General features: G+C 40.6%; 3 protein-coding genes across 3 annotated transcripts; all 3 read left to right on the top strand.

Annotated features, from left to right (window-relative positions):
* The first annotated feature begins 613 nt into the window (after positions 1-613).
* Positions 614-2,458, top strand: LOC133449567 (E3 SUMO-protein ligase ZBED1-like). Its single transcript, XM_061728733.1, has 3 exons — positions 614-802; positions 1,074-1,696; positions 1,868-2,458. Exons 1-3 carry the CDS (start codon positions 697-699, stop codon positions 2,237-2,239), a joined length of 1,101 nt encoding a protein of 366 aa, XP_061584717.1. The 5' UTR covers positions 614-696; the 3' UTR covers positions 2,240-2,458.
* Positions 2,459-4,174: 1,716 nt separating this feature from the next.
* Positions 4,175-5,236, top strand: LOC133448976 (zinc finger protein 79-like; the record flags this gene model as incomplete). Its single annotated transcript, XM_061728019.1, has 1 exon — positions 4,175-5,236. A coding segment is annotated over one exon (705 nt), but the record flags the coding sequence as incomplete, so codon positions are not given.
* A 5,983-nt stretch (positions 5,237-11,219) lies between these two features.
* LOC133449181 (zinc finger protein 501-like) lies at positions 11,220-18,054 on the top strand. Its single transcript, XM_061728314.1, has 2 exons — positions 11,220-11,384; positions 17,113-18,054. The coding sequence occupies exons 1-2, from the start codon at positions 11,280-11,282 to the stop codon at positions 18,052-18,054; spliced, it is 1,047 nt and encodes a 348-aa protein (XP_061584298.1). The 5' UTR covers positions 11,220-11,279.
* The last annotated feature ends 518 nt before the right edge of the window (positions 18,055-18,572 follow it).

The raw sequence follows: 18,572 nt of genomic DNA, 5'->3' as shown, positions 1-18,572 counted from the left end.
CCTAAAAATGGTTCTCATTCCGTGGTGTGGAAGTTTTTTGGGTTCAAACAAGACGATGAAGACCAAAAACACGTAACTTGTCGTCAGTGTTTTGCCACAGTAGCAGCACCGCAGGGTAACACCACGAACTTGTACAACCACCTTAAACGTCACCATAAAGTGCAATATGACGAAGCTACAAAGACCAAGAAAACGACCGCAGAAAATCCCTCCCGGTCAACCACCCAGACATCTATAACGGGAACCTTGTACAGTGCATCTCCATACGCGTCAAGCTCCCGCAGACACAACGAAATTACAGATGCTATCGCGTATCACCTGGCTAAAGATATGGCTCCAATCAACACTGTGCAAAACGAGGGATTTCGGAAAATGATAAACACCCTAGACAAGCGCTACACAGTACCGTCCCGCAACTATTTTTCAAACGTTGCACTACCTGCTCTATACACTCAGTGTCGAGCAACAGTGGAGACAGAACTGCAAGCAGTTAATTATTTTGCAGCAACCACAGACTTATGGTCCAGCCGAACTATGGAGCCATACATGAGCCTGACGGTTCATTATGTTACCAGTGACTTCACCATGAAAAGTCGGTGCTTGCAGACTGGGTTTTTCCCCGAGGATCACACAGGAGAGAATATAGCACAAGGACTGAAGGAGGGTCTGATCTCTTGGAGTTTGGAGGAGGAAAAAATGGTGTGCATAACAACAGACAGTGGAGCCAACATTGTGAAAGCAGCATCCCTTAACAACTGGACAAGGCTTCAGTGTTTTGGGCACCGGCTACATCTAGCTATAGGTAAGTTGTGTATTAAAGTTGATAATTTTCTGTTATTTATAATATACAGCTAAATAGCATAGTTTTTTTTTTTTTAAACAACAACAATAGGCTAATATCAGCAATAATAATACTATAAAATAGTAAATAACAAAGCTGTATGTTATAAGCAACAATATTAATAGCAGCAGTAATGATAGTAATAATGATACTATAAAATAGTTAATAATAAATATAATAATAAAATGGTGGACAAGAATTGATTTGATTTTTTTTCTATTTTCCTCTCTAGAGAATGCAATGAAAGATCCAAGAATTGACCGCGCTGTAGGTCTGTGCAAAAAGCTTGTGGGCTGCTTCAGTTACAGTTGGAGACGGAAGAGGGACCTTGCTGAGGCCCAAAAGGAGCTCAAGCTACCCGAACACAAGCTTAAAACTGAGTGTCCAACGAGATGGGGTTCGAGACAAGCCATGATCCAGAGGGTACTTGAACAGCTACCTGCTATTTCACATGTTCTCTCCTCTGATCGGAAGGCTAGACACCTGATTCCCACATGGCAGGATGTTGAAGTTCTCGAGGCAATCAACAATGCACTCAGCCCACTGACAGACTTCACTGATGCCCTGTCAGGAGAGCAATATGTGAGCGTCTCCTCAGTGAAACCAGTTCTCCACCTCTTTGAAACATCAGTTGTGGCCATGCAGGAAGATGACTCGGATCTCACACGATCAATTAAGTCAAAAATCCTGGGGTACCTTCAGGAAAAATACAGTCATCCAAACACACAGGAACTGCTGGACATGGCCACATCTCTTGATCCAAGATTCAAGATGGAGTACATCAGTGAGGACAATAAAACCACTGTGAAGGCCAGACTGACACGTGAGATGACCGACGACATACCTTCAGTTACGGTAATTATGTTTACATCACATCATACTCAAGGATATTTACACATTTTAAATGGTTGGAAAAATGTGACAGTGTACTTTAATGTTTAAGTGTGTGTTTACGTGATATTGCATTGGTGTGTGTGAAATAGAATATTAAGATGAGCTTTGTTAATTATCTTCTCTCCATTAAAGCAAACTCCCCCCTCAACTACACCCCCGGCTGCCCCCATGAAGAAGAGCCGAAAGACCTTAGGCAGCTTCCTCAAAGCAGCAAAAGGCAGTGAGGCACCATCCCAGCCTGAGCAAGATGTTGCCTCAGAACTACTGTCATATCTGCTCTCAAGCAAGATTGACAGTGAAGCTGACCCCTTAGTCTGGTGGAAGGAACATAAGGGAGAATTTCCAAAACTGTCTGTACTGGCTAGGAAATACCTCTGCATTCCTGCCACAAGTTCCCCTTCCGAGAGGGTGTTCAGCACAGGGGGGAACATTGTAACATGTCTCCGCTCATCACTGAAGCCTCAAAATGTCGACCGCCTTGTGTTCTTGGCAAAGAACCTTTAAGCAGCTGGCTGCATAAAAAAAGGACTAGGCCTATGTTCTAGGTTGTTGTAGTCCTGTCATGGTCAGCTATCATGTTGTCATGTTGTCATGTTTGATATATTGCACATAAATATTGTTTACATTGTTATTGTTAAAAATTATTTAAAGACAAGAGAGATGTTTATTTTTTTTTATGTTCAATGTCAGCTGTTACAGCAAAAAGCAGCCAGAGGAATAATTTGTTGCCAAATATTGTTCAAAATTGTTATTATTGTTTTAATTAATAAAAGGTTTGTGTAAAGAAGACAAGAGATGTTTATTGTTATTATATTTTTGTTCAGCTGTTGCAAAGTTAAAGTAATAAGTGCAGTAAATTTTATATTGGAAAAAAATCGTGAGAGAATCGTGATCTCAATTCTAAGCAAAAAAATCGTGATTCTCATTTTGTCCAGAATCGTGCAGCCCTACAAATAAGTGACTCTCCTTCAGTCTGCTGCGCAGAGGTGTCTTCACCTTAAACAAAACAATTCATGCATTAAGTATTTTTGTATTTATTTTGATAGACATAAATAGTGATAGTTTCTGCTGCATGGGGTCACAGTGCTTTTAGCATACCTTCCTCAGTAAGCCCGAGCAGGTAAATATGTTCAGCCACCATTTGTCAAACCCACTGGCTCTGTTTTTGAGAAGATCTGTAAAGATGAATAAAAGGTGATGTTTAAATCACATACACGTTGGCTTCGCGTTGATATGCTCCTAATGACTTGGAAACTGACTAACGTTACCCTCGCCTCACCAACTCGTCCTGCCCTCTGACTCTCGCTATCACCTTTCATGCATATTTGTGCACTACTTTCAGCCCTGACAAAATTGCAGCATCTCGTCGGTAACATGATTTATTACTTTTTAACTGCCTGTAACGTTAATTGTCTGCACCGTTTCACCTGCACTCTTGCTTCTCCTGGTCGCGAGGTCGCTTTTTAAGGTACCGTATCGGCCCGAGTATAAGACGAATAAACAAGACGTGCTCGGATGCAAAATAAACAATATTTACCTGTTTGAACAGCCAGGGAAAACCAGGACGCTGATTTTGTTAATACAACAAATAGCGGAAAACCGTGGGAAAATAATTCTCGATTTCTTCTTCTTCTGGTGCACTGTTGTTGATACAGCGGCGTAATGCTGTAACTGCAGTCAAATAACATCCATCCAGTCCAAAGTCTGCCAGAAAATAACTATGCAATTCAATTTTATTTATATAGCGTCTATTACAACAGTTCTCTCTAGGATCTTTCCAGAGACCCAGAACATGTTACAACATACTACCAACGTTACTACCTCTCATCCACACATACCCCTTTTCCACCAAACCGGTTCCAGGGCTGGTTCTGGGCCGGTGCTGGTTCACAACTCGTTCAACTTGCAAACCAGCTGAAAACCGGTTTGCTTTTTCATAGCTTGGGGTGCCAAGGGGAGCCACGTCATTACGTCACTGCAAACGTCAGTTACGTCGCTGCGATTGCATTGGCGCGAAAGTTGAAGCAACAACAACGTATTTGCTCTAATACGGACTTGGTCCACGTAGCACCCTCCGTGGACAATATCCCTAAAAGACAGGTTGTTTCCTCCATATACCACTGCTGCTGGATCCGTATTAATTCGTCTCTTGTTTGAAAATGTCACCGTCTTGCTTTTGCCGTTGGTCTTAACAACTCTGCCCCCGCTTACGTTAGCCAAATTTTTTGTCAATATTTTTAACAAAATATGTTAAACATTAGTCCTCCATAAATTGTCTCACAGGAAAGAACCTGAGGCAGCACTTGATTGAAACTGAAAAGGCTTTTGATAATGCATCCAAGATAATGTAAGTCATATTCTCTATTACAGAATCATAAAGGAAGACCCAAAAGACACTGCTGTGATGATTGCGAGCAAGTCTTCACCACTTCATCAAACCTGAAGATCCATAAGAAAACTCACACTGGAGACAAGCCTTACAGATGTGTTCAGTGTGGAGCAGCTTTTACCACATCAAGTAATCTAAGGAGACACCAACGTATTCACACTGGAGACAAGCCTTACAGATGTGATCAGTGTGGAGCGGCTTTTGCCCAGCAAGGTGCTCTAACGAGTCACCAACGTATTCATACTGGAGAAAAGCCTTACAGATGTGATCAGTGTGGAGCGGCTTTTGCCCGGCAAGATGCTCTAACGAGTCACCAACGTATTCACACTGGAGAAAAGCCTTACAGCTGTGATCAGTGTGGAGCGGCTTTTGCCCAGCAATGTGACCTTACAAGACACCAACGTATTCACACTGGAGACAAGCCTTACAGATGTGATCAGTGTGGAGCGGCTTTTGCCCGGCAAAGTGCTCTAACAATTCACCAACGTATTCACACTGGAGACAAGCCTTACAGATGTGATCAGTGTGGAGCGGCTTTTGCCCGGCAAAGTGCTCTAACAATTCACCAACGTATTCACACTGGAGACAAGCCTTACAGATGTGATCAGTGTGGAGCGGCTTTTGCCCGGCAAAGTCATCTAACAATTCACCAACGTATTCACACTGGAGACAAGCCTTTCAGCTGTGATCAGTGTGGAGCAGCCTTTACCACATCAAGTAATCTAAGGAGTCATCAACGTATTCACACTGGATAAAAAGTGTACATTTGTGAACATTTATGATATCTATTTTGAGAGTTCAGTTAAAATGCACCAATTTATTTTAGTTAATTTAGTTTGAAAGAAATAATTCTGGTGGTTACATTGTGGGAAAAATTTTGAATATTTTTTTAAAAAGCAGCAGATTCTTACAGCTGTAAGAGCTGTTCAGTTATAACCAGATCTAGAAAATGAAGTACAAGAATTCAATTCAAAAGTCTTTTATTTGGAACATGATGGTGGTGTAAGTAACCGACATGCTTTAAACATAGACCCTTGTTATTAGATGTTATGTTTTACACAAAGGTGAGACAGCCTGATAGACATTAGTTTAGTTATTCTGAGAGAAATACATATAGGGTATGATTCTGTTAAATACTGTTTTACATTAGCCTTTTTCTTCTTCTTCTTCTTTGTAATTAATGTTTTTTTTTTTGTGCTTGAAATGTTTACTTTTCGGTTACGTTTCCCAGAGTTTTTGTCATTGGTCTCCTTTTAAAAATGAATTAAAATAAATCAGTTCTTAACTTTGTCTGGATTTTCACCAAGATTCACTGTGGACACAACAGACAATTGCTCTTGATGACTTACATCTGGGGTGCAATCCAATATTATGACATAGTATTTCGGACACCATTGTGTCAACTATTTTATCACTGACACAGGCTATCAACTCATTTGGAATCGTTTTACCCAGGTATGTGATGTTCTCTGCTGACCTGTCGATGCTTCTCATATGATCTCTCAATACAGGATCAAATTAAACTAGCAGTTCAACTTCTTTAAGAAAGTTCCCATTGTTGGCCTTGTGCAATGTGTCAAAAGTTCCCCTCAGAGCCAGGTTCCTTAATGCCAGTGAGTGGATAATACTAACTTGGCGTGTGAGAACTTCTCAAGCTATTTTTTTTTCTCTCTGCTTCGTGGGGCCCATTTCTGTTTCATCAATGTTTATTCCCTTTCAAACAAACTAAATTCCTTCCATTTCACCATGTTACTACTACGATCTTCAGAATTTTTTTTATTTTTTTTTTAACTTGTCTGCACACATATTAATGGTTAATACCATGCTGGTAAGAACCTAAGGCATATATGTGCATTGTTAATATATTTATCTCATTAATATATATATACACATACAAACCCATTTTTTTAATATTTTTTTTTTTGTGTTGAAGGGGAAGGGGGGGTGACATCCGCTGCTAATCCAGGACGCGAGAACACACATGGAGGCGCACGTCGAGCACTGGAAATCTGCAAAACGGAAAAAAAAACAGAACAGACACGAAACCGGCACGGAATCGGCCGAAACACGAGCAGCAACCGTCCCAGGTCTTGAGATCCAATCACCATCTGAGCTAAGCTACCGCGATTAACTAACCCCTAAAACTACAGAGCCAGCATGCAGGTGAACGAGCCGGGATATCTATCTATATCTGCGTGTGTGTGGCTGTGTGTATGTATAATAATGCTATCAAAGCTCCACCTGAAGTGTATCTATAGTGGGGGAGTGGGAGGGGGAACCCCGCCACCCGTGAGACCAGAAGCCGACAAGGAAGAACCCGGAACCCAGGCCACCAGCAACCCCACAGATGGGAGAAGTAGGAGGGAGGCAACCCACCGCCAGCGTGCCCCCCCCCGCCCCCCCCCCCCCCCCCCCCAAGCGGCAGCCGAGGAGACCTGCGGGCGGGGCCCCCACGACTATGGGAAAAGGCAGCCAGGGAACCCACGGTGGCGGACCGGGATCCAGGCGAACCCCGACCACCCGGTCCAGGCCGGACACGTGGCCAGGAGGCCCTCACCCTCCAGGCCAACGACCCCCACCCGGCGAGGGGCCAGCCTGCCCAGAGAGAGAGAGCCGCCCCGGCCGCCGACGCGGGCAGGTACACCCGCCCCCTACGAAAGCGGCCCTCCAGGACCAGAGGAGGCAGCGGGTGGGGTATTATAAAAATATAATATACTAACAATAATCATGATAATATTAATAACCATCTTTGTATAATAATACTAATAAATTATTAAATTTTGTTGTCCTGCCAATGGAGGCCCTAATCCTTCATGGCAGGACCCCTTCATACTGCATTCTCACCGACAAGGACGTACGTCCACGCACAGTTTCCCCCTCCCCGGGAGGGTCCAGCACCGCCAGAAGGCAGCCCAGGCTGCGTGGCGGTGGTCTGGTGAAAGATGAGCTGTTGGTAGCAAGCCTGCTACTACTGAAGCCACTGGCATGGTGGATGCAAAAAGTTGACTTCTCTCATCCAATGGCTGAAAAATAGAGCCACTAATGCTGTGATGCAATTCAGTAGACAGCAGTTCCAGGTGGGGATCAATTGCAGGTTCAAAACTTCCAGAAGAATTATGCAAGGGCAAATCACCATATTGGACTGAGTTAGGGATCACTGGTGGACCAGGATTCAAGTGGATATCCCCACTTAAGAGCAGCAATAGTAACACAACTTTGTGGACATAGCATTTGCTTCTCTTGGTCTGTAAATTACTGGACTTTCAGACCATAATATGACACTGATTGTGAGAAAGCTAACTAAAAAACGTCTAGTTCATGAACAACAGGAATTCCCAAATCAAAAATAGCTAACTTTGAACATGATCTGAAGAAAATCAACTGGGAAAAAGTAACTAAGGAGCCAGATCTAAATTATAGTGTCAAAAGCCTTACCTCTACTTTAAGCAATCTAATAAATAAATACACAAAAACCTGGAGAAGTAAACCCAAAAAATACTCTCTTCCATGGTTTAATAATGATATACTTCAAATTGTTAAAAGACGAGATCTTGCTCTGAAAATACTGGCTTGAGGAATAAAGTGGTGTCTGAGTTGCGGAAGGCCAAGACTAGTGCCTTTCTGTGTGGAGTTTGCATGTTCTCCCGGTGTTCCCTTGGGTAGCTAATGTGAGCTTCCCTCACAAAAACATGCACACAGTCCTGGGCTATACATGCCCCCTCTGGCCAGCCGGGGCGCCAGATGGGGTGGGGAGGATCTGGCCGGAATAACGTGATCCTTCCACGCGCTACGTCCGGCCAGAGAAACCGCACCCTGTCTGGTGAAAAGAAGCGGCCTGCTCACTCCTCAGGTTAAGGAGGAGACCTGAGCTCAGTGCAGGGCCCTCCCTGGGTTGGTAGAGGATGGCAATGCCCAGGACCGTCACGCCCGCCGATAGGGGGGGACAAACGGGTCTGTTGTGCCGGGCCCAGAACTGACATTTTTTTTTTTTTTTAATTCTCATTAAATTATGGAATCATTTTTCAAAATGTTCGCTTATTTGTGGAAAAAATATGTAGTATTTGAGTTACATAAAAGCTTGTTATTTGTTTTCTTCCTAATTGTCCTTGTGGTCAAGAACCCCCAACACAAAAATGGTTTGACCGCTGATCAAAATGTGATGTTATCATTTAATTCAACCATTAGAATGGTCAAAATGTCCGGTCAGCACAAGTCCGGTGCTCAGAAAAAAAGAGAAGAAGAGAAGAAGAAAATAGAGGCCTCATAGATTCTCTACACAAATATTTTAAAAAGGGTGGTGACGGTGAAGCTGGAAGTAATAAAGTCAGCGTAGAGCAAGGTAAGAAAGAACAGCCAACATTTACCAACCTTGTAACTTAACCTAGCTGGCTAGCTCTAATGTTAACATCCATTAGCTTGTATAAAAACCTGAAGAGCAGAGGGAGAGTAGAGGAAGAGGAGAAGGAGAGATCCGGGCGCAGGGGGGCCCATCTTAGATTATTTTGTCCGGGGCCCAGGCAAGACTGTCAGCTGGCCTGAGGACTGTTACTTAGGTATGAGCACTGGGTGATGAAATGGGTAAAAAATCGGGGATAAAAACTTATTTAAAAAAAAAAAAAGAATAATTATTTCTCCAAACTCATTGAAGAGGCCAATGGCTATAGCTCTAAACTGTGGCAACACATAAACAGATTAACCAATTCCAGTAGGCAAAAGCATCCTAAAATAAACTGTCTTAAGGTTTGTAATGAGCCCATTTACAGTAATGAGACCATTGCAAATGTTTTTAACCACCTTTTTATTGAGTCTGTAACAACACTAAGTAATTTTAAAGCTATTGAGTCAAACTCTAAAGAAGTGAATCAGATTCTGAGTCTTTTCATTGTGATTGTGAACATGAGTAACTCCCTGTCAAAGGACATTCATAATCTACATGCTGTCTTAATCAAGAAGTATCTGAATTGTCTGCTGGAGCCAATTACTTATTTAGTAAACCTGTCAATAAAAACAAAATTATTCCCAGACAGCTGGAAAGCTGCAATAATTACTCCGGTCTACAAATCAGGAGACAAGGAGATAGCAAGTAACTATAGGCCTATTGCTCTCCTCCCTGTAATATCAAAAGTCCTGCAGAAAATTGTAGCAGAGCAATTGATGGAACATTTAGAGTCAAACCAATTACTTTTTTAACAGCAATTTGGATTTAGACACAAATATTCAACAGAAACAGCTAATTGCTATTTGTGGTTAGGTTTGGTTTCTTTTTCTCTTTTCATTATTATTTTTATTATATTAGATAATTTAATGTAAAGCTATAGATAACTAGATCCTGTCCTACATACTCCGGGTCAGTAGGTAGCGGTATGAACCATACAGTTGGTATTGCAATCCGCCAAAAAACGCGAAGAAAAAGAAGGTCGTAATTGAACATTTGGAAACTAAGTGCAAAAAGGTTATAAATCTACTACGGGCTGTGGCAGGCTGTGACTGGGGGGCAGATAAAAAAAACATGAATTGACATATACAGGGCAATTATGAGGTCAACAATAGCCTATGGTTGTATAGTATACGGAGCAGCAGCAAAGACATCATTACAAAAAGTAGACAGACTGCAGTATAGAGCACTGAGAATATGCATAGGAGCCATTAGGTCAACCCCCACTAACCCAATATTAGTAGAAGCAGGAGAGACACCACTGGACTTAAGAAGGGAAAAACTGACACTTACATAGGCCTACTGGGTAAGATTAAAAGGGAGTGGGGAAGAAAACCTTGCAACAATGACAATAAAGGACTGTTGGGAATATTCTAAATTCCAGAGACATGGGTTTGGGTGGTCAAGGGATGAAAGACTGAGATTATATGGAATGGAGACATTAGAATTTACTAAGTACACACCGATGAGTAATATACCTCCTTGGCTCTTCCCAGAAGTAAAGATAGACATGAACATACTGGAACAGAAAAAATAATGGAGAATGAATGAAGCAGGAGTCAAAGCGAGTGTATACTTGAGAAATAGTTACATTATTACATAATTACATAATTTACAACTAACATAAATTACAACTACCTAAAAATATACACAGATGGGTCAGAAAATCTAAAGGATTATGTGGGAATAGGTGTGTATATCCCTGAGTTCGATGTAAATATCTCCAAAAGATTATCTAATCAGTTATCAGTAGGCTATATTCTGCAGAAATGGTGGCAGTCTTTATTGGGTTACAGTGGGTGGAAGAGGTCAGTCCTGATAAGGTGGTGGTATGCACAGATTCAATAGCTGTATTGGAAAGTATACAATCAACAACAACTTGCAGAGAAGACTTACTCATAGATATTTATCATAGTTTATTAAGAATACACAGATGTGGCATAGACGTACAGTTCTGTTGGGTACCAGCACATGAGGGAGTAACAGGGAACGATGGTGCTGATAAATTAGCAAAAATGGCACTGCAAAAGGAAATAACAATACCAGTTCCACTAGGAAAAGGAGATGGTAAAGCAGTAATAAAGAAGAAAGGAATGGAAATATGGCAGAAAAGGTGGGAGGAAGGTCAGAAAGGACAGGGATATCACAAAATACAAAAGTCTATCATAACAAAGAATTATACAGAAAGGAACAGAAGGGAGGAAATAGTCATAACAAGACTCAGACTGGACCACACAGGATTAAATGGCACTTTGTATGTTATAGGAAAAAGGGAAAAAGTGTGAGAACTGTGGAGTTAAAGTAAACTGAACATATTCTAATGTATTGTAACAGGTATGAAATAGAAAGAGAAAGGCTACAGGAAAAAGTGAGAGAGGCAGGACGTGAGTGGAATTTGAGGGGGATACTGGGAACAGAGGGAGAGGGGTTGAAATCACCAGAAATACACTAATTAATTTCTTAAAAGACACTAGGCTGATGATAGAATTTAAAATAGGCTAAATGAAATTATCTTACACACTCTTGTACAGTAGGTGGCGGTATGCACCTTAAAGTTGTTCGCCAATAAAACCAAGAAGAAGAAGAAGAAGAACGTCGTATCCGGTCCGTTTGGTGGTCACGTGTTTCCGGGCAGAGTTCTGACAGCGGATGAATCGGAGTCTTGTTTCATACAGACATAAAGAGTATTTTAGGTTGAATAGTTGCTCGATTTTGGAAGAATGCAAAGGGAGCAGAGCCCAGATCCAGAGAAGGACCGGGACCAGGACCAGGACTGTTCAGAGTCCACCAGCACCAAAACGGTCTTCTCCTCTGCTGGTCTGCAGGTCAGGGTTCGGGTCCACGTGGCCGCTCGTTCTCGGTTTTTGTATCTGTTAATAACGATTCAAACGCTTTATTTTTGTCTGTATCAGCGTGTTTGAACTAAGCCACAGGTAACACAGACACGGGACTTTTTTCACTTCTGCGGTCAATAACTCCCTAATAATGAGACGTAACTAAATCTATTCTCATTAATTCCTAAAAATCGATTCATATGTCTAAAGGTTGATTTAAAAAAATGAATGAATAAATAAAAATGTCTCATTGTTACATTACAACTTTTGGTATTTCTTTGTTAATGCCCAAAAAAGGAATTTGTTGGACACAAGAATAACTGGTGCCATATTTTTGCCTTTAAATATGTTTAAAGCTATGAACACGTTATAGTTTTCAGTTATAATATACATTGTCTATATTTCTTTGCTTTATAAACCGTTTTGGAGTTATATTTGCATAAAATGCTAAAAACCAAATTCTCATACATGGGGAAAAAATAAAACCGATTTCATAGTTCCTCTGTTTGCTGCCCTGGATCTGTTTGGTAATTCTGACCCACACGATGTTTCTGAAAGCAGTTCTGGGAGCTGATTGGTCCTTACAGCATCATTAGCTGCAATACTTGCTGTTGAATCTCAATATAATACTAGTATTAATATGTTGCATAACTACAGTTATATAATTCATGCAACAGCTCAAAAAACAGTTTTAATAACACTAACCCAAATCCATATCGGATCGAATAAAAGTTTGATAATCGATTCTGAATCTTAAGAATCAGAATTGAATTGATTCTTTACATTTGAATCGATCCCCAGCCCAAGTATTGTGTGCAGTAATCTTATTGACCACCGATATACAATAAGGATTTTCTCTAAACGACATCTCTGAATTACTGGCTGAACTCATGCCAAAAAATGACCGGATCCTTATTATTGGAGAATCTAACGTGCATGTGTGTGAAAAGCCAATGATTAAGGACTTCTTAAACTGAATTCACTCGTTTAACATTTTACAGGGGGTGTCTGAGCCCACTCAGCAACGTAGTCGCACGCTGGACTTAATTTTTTCTTTTTGGTTGTCTGTTTTTAACTTGATAATTTGTGATGTAGTCTTCTGAGATCAAAAACCTGTTACATGTGTCGCGTACAAGCCCACCTCTGTAGCCACTAGACTACCAACCCGCATAAACTACGTATATTGTTTAATGTTGTTGATCATTTTCTCAATACCGTATTGGCCCGAATATAAGAGGGTGTTTTTTGCATTGAAATAAGACTGAAGAAATGGGGGTCGTCTTACATTCGGGGTCTAGACATTATACCCATCACACCGCTAGATGGCGCCAGAAATCTTTAAAGCCAATGCTGAACTTAACTCCGCAGGCCAAAGTGAATCTCTGTCACGAAAAAATAAAAATAGCAGTAGCACGAAGAAGAAAAATAAAAAATAGCAGAAAGAAAAGAGAACAAAATAAGAGAAGAGTAGGAGAAAAGTGGGTGGAAGATCGGCAGGGTGACCAGCAGCTGAGAAGAAGTCTTGATGCAAACTTCGAGATGATTTGAATGAGGCAAAATAACATGCTTTTTCACTTGAATATGTTGTTATAATCATTTGTTTCAGATGTACTCTAATTATCTTCAATTTTATTCAAAAAGTATGTTTTCAAACTCCTGAGGCATATGAAAGGTTTCTTAAGTTTTTGTGGACAAGGTGACTCATACTGGTGCTCATATTCTGCCACCTGTCTTTAACCCTTCGGTGTCTGTTGCTTGTTCTGCTGTTTTTTGACCAGTTTGAACCTGTGACGGTCATGTTTATATGGGATTATTGGTCATCTGAAGCCCCCTGGCTCCCCTACTGATCCTGTCCCACCTCGATTGTTTAAAGACATAATTTCTATTCTGGGACCATCAGTTCTTGCCCTTATTCGTGGCAGACTGTTCTCAGGATTTAAACATGCAATAGTTCAACCACTGATTTAAAAAAAAAAAAAATGGATTTTATCACACTGTCCTTCCAGATTATAGGTCTATTTCCAAGTTTCCTTTTCTCAAAGATTTTGGAGAAGGTTGTTTATGGTCAACTGAACGAAGTCATCTTTTCTTTAATGAAACAAAGATAGTTATCACCAGTCGGCTGGATTATTGTAACGCCTTGTACGTTGGTGTTAGTCAGTCCGGCCTGTGTCGTCTTCAGCTGGTGCAAAATGCTGCTGCACCGATTTGAACAAGAACACGAACGAGAGAGCACATTACTCCTGTTTTATCCTCACTGCACTGGCTGCCTGTCCATTTTAGAGTTTATTTTAAAATCCTTTTATTTGTTTTTCTATCTCTAAATGGTCTTGCCCTGCCCTGCCTCTCTGAGCTGCTGCATTTACAATCTTCTTCTAGGTCACTCACTGATCAGCTGACCAAGGTATAATATGACCCAGTCCTAATTTGCTAGTTTGCTGTTGTAGCCCCCAAATTGTGAAATGCGTTACCAGTAAATAACAGACAGTCCTCTTTCTTGGCCATTTTAAAATAATTTCTCAAGACCCACCTTTTGTGCCAGGGTTTTAACCCATATGAGATGTTGGCTTTAATTTTTTTTATCTTAATCTTTATTTATTTAATTCTTAACCTGTTAACACCTAGGGATTTTGAAGGCGAATTTCGCCTGAACAAGCCTATCCAAATTAAATCAAAAATATCCTCACAATTATAAAGACAATATGCATAATATTGGTCTCCATGGCTAGGTAAGAACTCACAGCATACATTTCCAGTGTCAGAAAAAATGTGAATGTTCACATGCATGAGCAAATTGTGACAAGCCAAAGAAAAAAAATGAAATATTTATCCTCGTCTAATTAGGGCCCGAGCACCTACAGTGCGAATGCTCTATTGTATCTGTAGGAATTTTTTCAGTTTTTCATTTATTTTGCCAATTTTTTCACCATTGCATAAATCAAATAAATTTGATTTGGGCATGCTTTTTAAAGAAAAAAATCTTTTACAAAATTATAAGGTAGAAAATATTTATTGAGCATAAAAAACTGAACATTTTTTAATTTCCCAGCATTATGTTGTTTTGGTTCCACCTTCTGGTGAATGTTAGGTAAAATTCTTATGTAGTTACTTTTGGTTGGCCAACGATTTATGTTTGTGGTGCGCAACAGTTACGGGAGCGGCCAGTCTATTACTGTAGGTAAAATTCTTATGTGGTTACTTTTTGGTTGGCCAACGATTTATGTTTGTGGTGCGCAACCGGTACGGGAGCGGCCAGTCTATTTCTTTATATTAAAATGCTGTTATTAATTGTTCGTTTTTTTTCCCACTTATTATTTCCACCGAACACTGAAAGTGTTTTTTTGCCATTTTCGGCCAAACAATTTTGGTACCGAACAATCGGTGCACCACTAGCCGAAACCGAACAGGAAGTCGGCCATTTTCAATTAATCGTGTAATTTTGGCGCAATTTATGCCATTCCTTCAGCAGTTAATACGGCCCGAACCGTAACGTGCACCCAGGTGTGTTATACATCAAAATGTGCGTCTCCATCCTGCGACGACGCACATTACTTTTCTCTTTCAAACGTTACCGTGGCGACGCTAGACACCAAAAAGTGCACCCCCCCCCCCCCCCCTTCATCCGATTGGTCCATATTTGATAGTTCCCCAAAAGTCACCAAATTTTGCACGCAAGCCAGGCCTGGCGATAAAATTTCATGGTTTGCATTAATGGCTCAAATTGAGGCAGAGGTGGTACCATCCTGGTCATGCGCATACCGTATACCGTGCCTTCAACTGGCTCAAGCAAACACTTTTTACAAGATATTTTGGGAGTTCTAATATGATTAAAAATGTATTTATTTATTTTTTATTTCATTAATTGATAAAATAAAACAATTTAATATAAACATAAACGTTCCTAAATTCTGAATGAAAGGGAGCAGAAAGAACAAGAATCTTATTTAATCTGCCCCTTTTCCCAAGAAATCAATTTACAAAGAATGTAAATTATATGAAATTTATATGTGAAAAATATGACAATTGTCATTTTATTAATATAAATACAAATAAAAGAACTCAATCTTACCGAAAAAAAAAAGTAAAAAAAAAAAACTGCCAATGGAACAAGAGAAAATTTCACTGAAATGAGTGAACATGGTTTTTCTAGAACGAGTTACTTTTTAGGTGACCGTCTTATTTTAAATGTAATGATTTTTTTTGGATCATGCTCCTTGTAGTCCAAGGCCTCCTGGTCTGGTCCATCCATGGTCCTGGTCTCGTCCACCATGGCCTCCTTACAACAGACATCCAAGTGCCTCTCCTTCAATCTGCTGTGCAGAGGTGTCTTCACCTTAAACAAAACAATTCATGCATTAAGTATTTTTGTATTTATTTTGATACAGACATAACTAGTGATAGTTTCTGCTGCATGGGGTCACAGTGCTTTTAGCATAAATAACAGACCATACCTTCCTCAGTAAGCCCGACCCAGGTAAATTTGTTCAGCCACCGTTTGTCAAACCCACTGGCTCTGTTTTTGAGAAGATCTGTAAAGATGAATAAAAAGTGATGTTTAAATCACATACACGTTGGCTTCACGTTGATATTCTCCTAATGACTTGGAAACTGACTAACGTTACCCTCACCTCGCCAACTCCTCTTTCCCGGCACTCTGACTCTCGCTATCACATTTCATGCATATTTGTGCACTACTTTCAGCCCTGACAAAATTTGCATCTCGTCGGTAACATGATTTATTACTTTTTAACTGCCTGTAACGTTACTTGTCTGCACCGTTTCACCTGCACTCTTGCTTCTCCTGGTCGCGAGGTCGCTTTTTAAAGTACCGTATCGGCCCGAATATAAGACGAATAAACAAGACATGCTCGGATGCAAAATAAACAATATTTACCTGTTTGAACAGCCAGGGAAAACCAGAACGCTGATTTATTATTTTTTTTTCATACAACAAATAGCGGAAAACCGCGGAAAATAATTCTTGAGATTTCTTCTTCTTCTGGTGCACTGTCGTTAATATAGCACCTCCACAGCGGCGTAATGCTGTAACTGCAGTCAAAATAACATCCATCCAGTCCAAAGCCTGCCAGAAAATAACAATGCAATTAAATTTTTATTTATATAGCGTCTATTACAACATAAGTTGTCTCTAGGATCTTTCCAGAGACCCAGAACATGACCCCCGAGCAATTATTACTTAAAATACACAACTTTACTACCAACGCTACTACCTCTCATCCACACATACCCCTTTTCCACCAAACCGGTTCCAGGGCTGGCTCTGGGCCGGTGCTGGTTCACAACTCGTTCAACTTGTAAACCAGCTGAAAACCGGTTTGCTTTTTCATAGCTTGGGGTGCCAAGGGGAGCCACGTCATTACGTCACTGCAAACATCAGTTACTGTATTGCTGTATCCGTATTATTTCTTCTCTTGTTTTTAAATTTCACCGTCTTGCTTTTGCCGTTGGTCTTAACAACTCCGCCCGCGCTTACGTAAGCGGTTCTTTCCTCAAGCCCAGCAAAGAGTTGGTGCTACCTTGGAACCGGGTTTTCTGGCCCGGAGCCAATTTTTTTTTCACTATTTTTTAACAAAAAGTGTTAAACATTAGTCCTCATAAATTGTCTCACAGGAAAGAACCTGAGGCAGCACTTGATTTGAAACTGAAAAGGCTTTTTATAATGCAGCAAAGATAATGTAAGTCATCTTCTCTGTTACAGAATCATAAAGGAAGACCCAAAAGACACTGCTGTGATGATTGCGAGCAAGTCTTCACCACTTCATCAAACCTGAAGATCCATAAGAAAACTCACACTGGAGACAAGCCTTACAGATGTGTTCAGTGTGGAGCAGCTTTTGCCCAGCAAAGGGCTCTAACGATTCACCAACGTATTCACACTGGAGACAAGCCTTACAGATGTGTTCAGTGTGGAGCGGCTTTTGCCCAGCAAGGTTCTCTAACGAGTCACCAACGTATTCACACTGGAGACAAGCCTTACAGATGTGATCAGTGTGGAGCGGCTTTTGCCCGGCAAGATGCTCTAACAATTCACCAACGTATTCACACTGGAGACAAGCCTTTCAGATGTGATCAGTGTGGAAAAGCTTTTACCACATCAAGTAATCTAACGATTCACCAACGTATTCACACTGGAGACAAGCCTTACAGATGTGATCAGTGTGGAGCGGCTTTTGCCCGGCAAAGTGCTCTAACGATTCACCAACGTATTCACACTGGAGACAAGCCTTACAGATGTGATCAGTGTGGAGCAGCTTTTGCCCAGCAAGGTGTACTAAAGCGACACCAACGTATTCACACTGGAGAAAAGCCTTACAGCTGTGATCAGTGTGGAGCGGCTTTTGCCCGGCAAATTATTTTGACGATTCATCAACGTATTCACACTGGTAACAAGCCTTACAGATGTGATCAGTGTGGAGCGGTGTTTGCCCAACAAGGTACTCTAAAGCAACACCAACGTATTCACACTGGAGAAAAGCCTTACAGCTGTGATCAGTGTGGAGCGGCTTTTGCCCAGCAAAATGCTCTAACGAGACACCAACGTATTCACACTGGAGACAAGCCTTACAGATGTTATCAGTGTGGAGCGGCTTTTGCCCGACAAGGTACACTACAGCAACACCAACGTGTTCACACTGGATAAAAAGTGTACATTTGTGATCATTTCTGATATCATTTATTTTGAGAGTTCAGTTAAAATGCACCAATTTATTTTAGTTAATTTAGTTTGAAAGAAATAATTCTGGTGGTTAGATTGGGGGAAAGATTTGGAATATTTTTTTAAAAAGCAGCAGATTATTACAGCTGTAAGAGCTGTTCAGTTATAACCAGATTTAGAAAACAAAGTACAAGAATTCAATTCAAAAGTCTTATTTTGAACATGATGGTAGTGTAAGTAACAGACATGCTTTAAACATAGACCCTTGTTATTAGATGTTATGTTTTACACAAAGGTGAGAAAGCCTGATGGACATTAGTTTAGTTATTCTGAGAGAAATACATATAGGGTATGATTCTGTTAAATACTGTTTTACATTAGCCTTTTTCTTCTTTGTAATTAATGGGTTTTTTTTCTGTTTTTCTTGAAATGTTTACTTTTCGGTTAAGTTTCCCAGAGTTTTTGTCATTGGTCTGCATTTAAAAATGAATTTAAATAAATCA

This window comes from Cololabis saira, chromosome 8 (genome assembly GCF_033807715.1).
Source record: "Cololabis saira isolate AMF1-May2022 chromosome 8, fColSai1.1, whole genome shotgun sequence".
Classification (NCBI taxonomy): Eukaryota; Metazoa; Chordata; class Actinopteri; order Beloniformes; family Belonidae; genus Cololabis; species Cololabis saira.
This window is presented reverse-complemented; position numbering and strand designations above follow the sequence as displayed.

Bases quoted from the DNA above. Each gene is read 5' to 3' on its own strand.
- LOC133449181 (XM_061728314.1), top strand. From the start codon at position 11,280: ATGCAAAGGGAGCAGAGCCCAGATCCAGAGAAGGACCGGGACCAGGAC. The intron at 11,385-17,112 runs GTCAGGGTTCGG...TCTCTGTTACAG, and splicing joins TCTCCTCTGCTGGTCTGCAG to AATCATAAAGGAAGACCCAA.
- LOC133449567 (XM_061728733.1), top strand. From the start codon at position 697: ATGGTGTGCATAACAACAGACAGTGGAGCCAACATTGTGAAAGCAGCA. The intron at 803-1,073 runs GTAAGTTGTGTA...TTTCCTCTCTAG, and splicing joins CCGGCTACATCTAGCTATAG to AGAATGCAATGAAAGATCCA. The intron at 1,697-1,867 runs GTAATTATGTTT...TCTCCATTAAAG, and splicing joins ACGACATACCTTCAGTTACG to CAAACTCCCCCCTCAACTAC.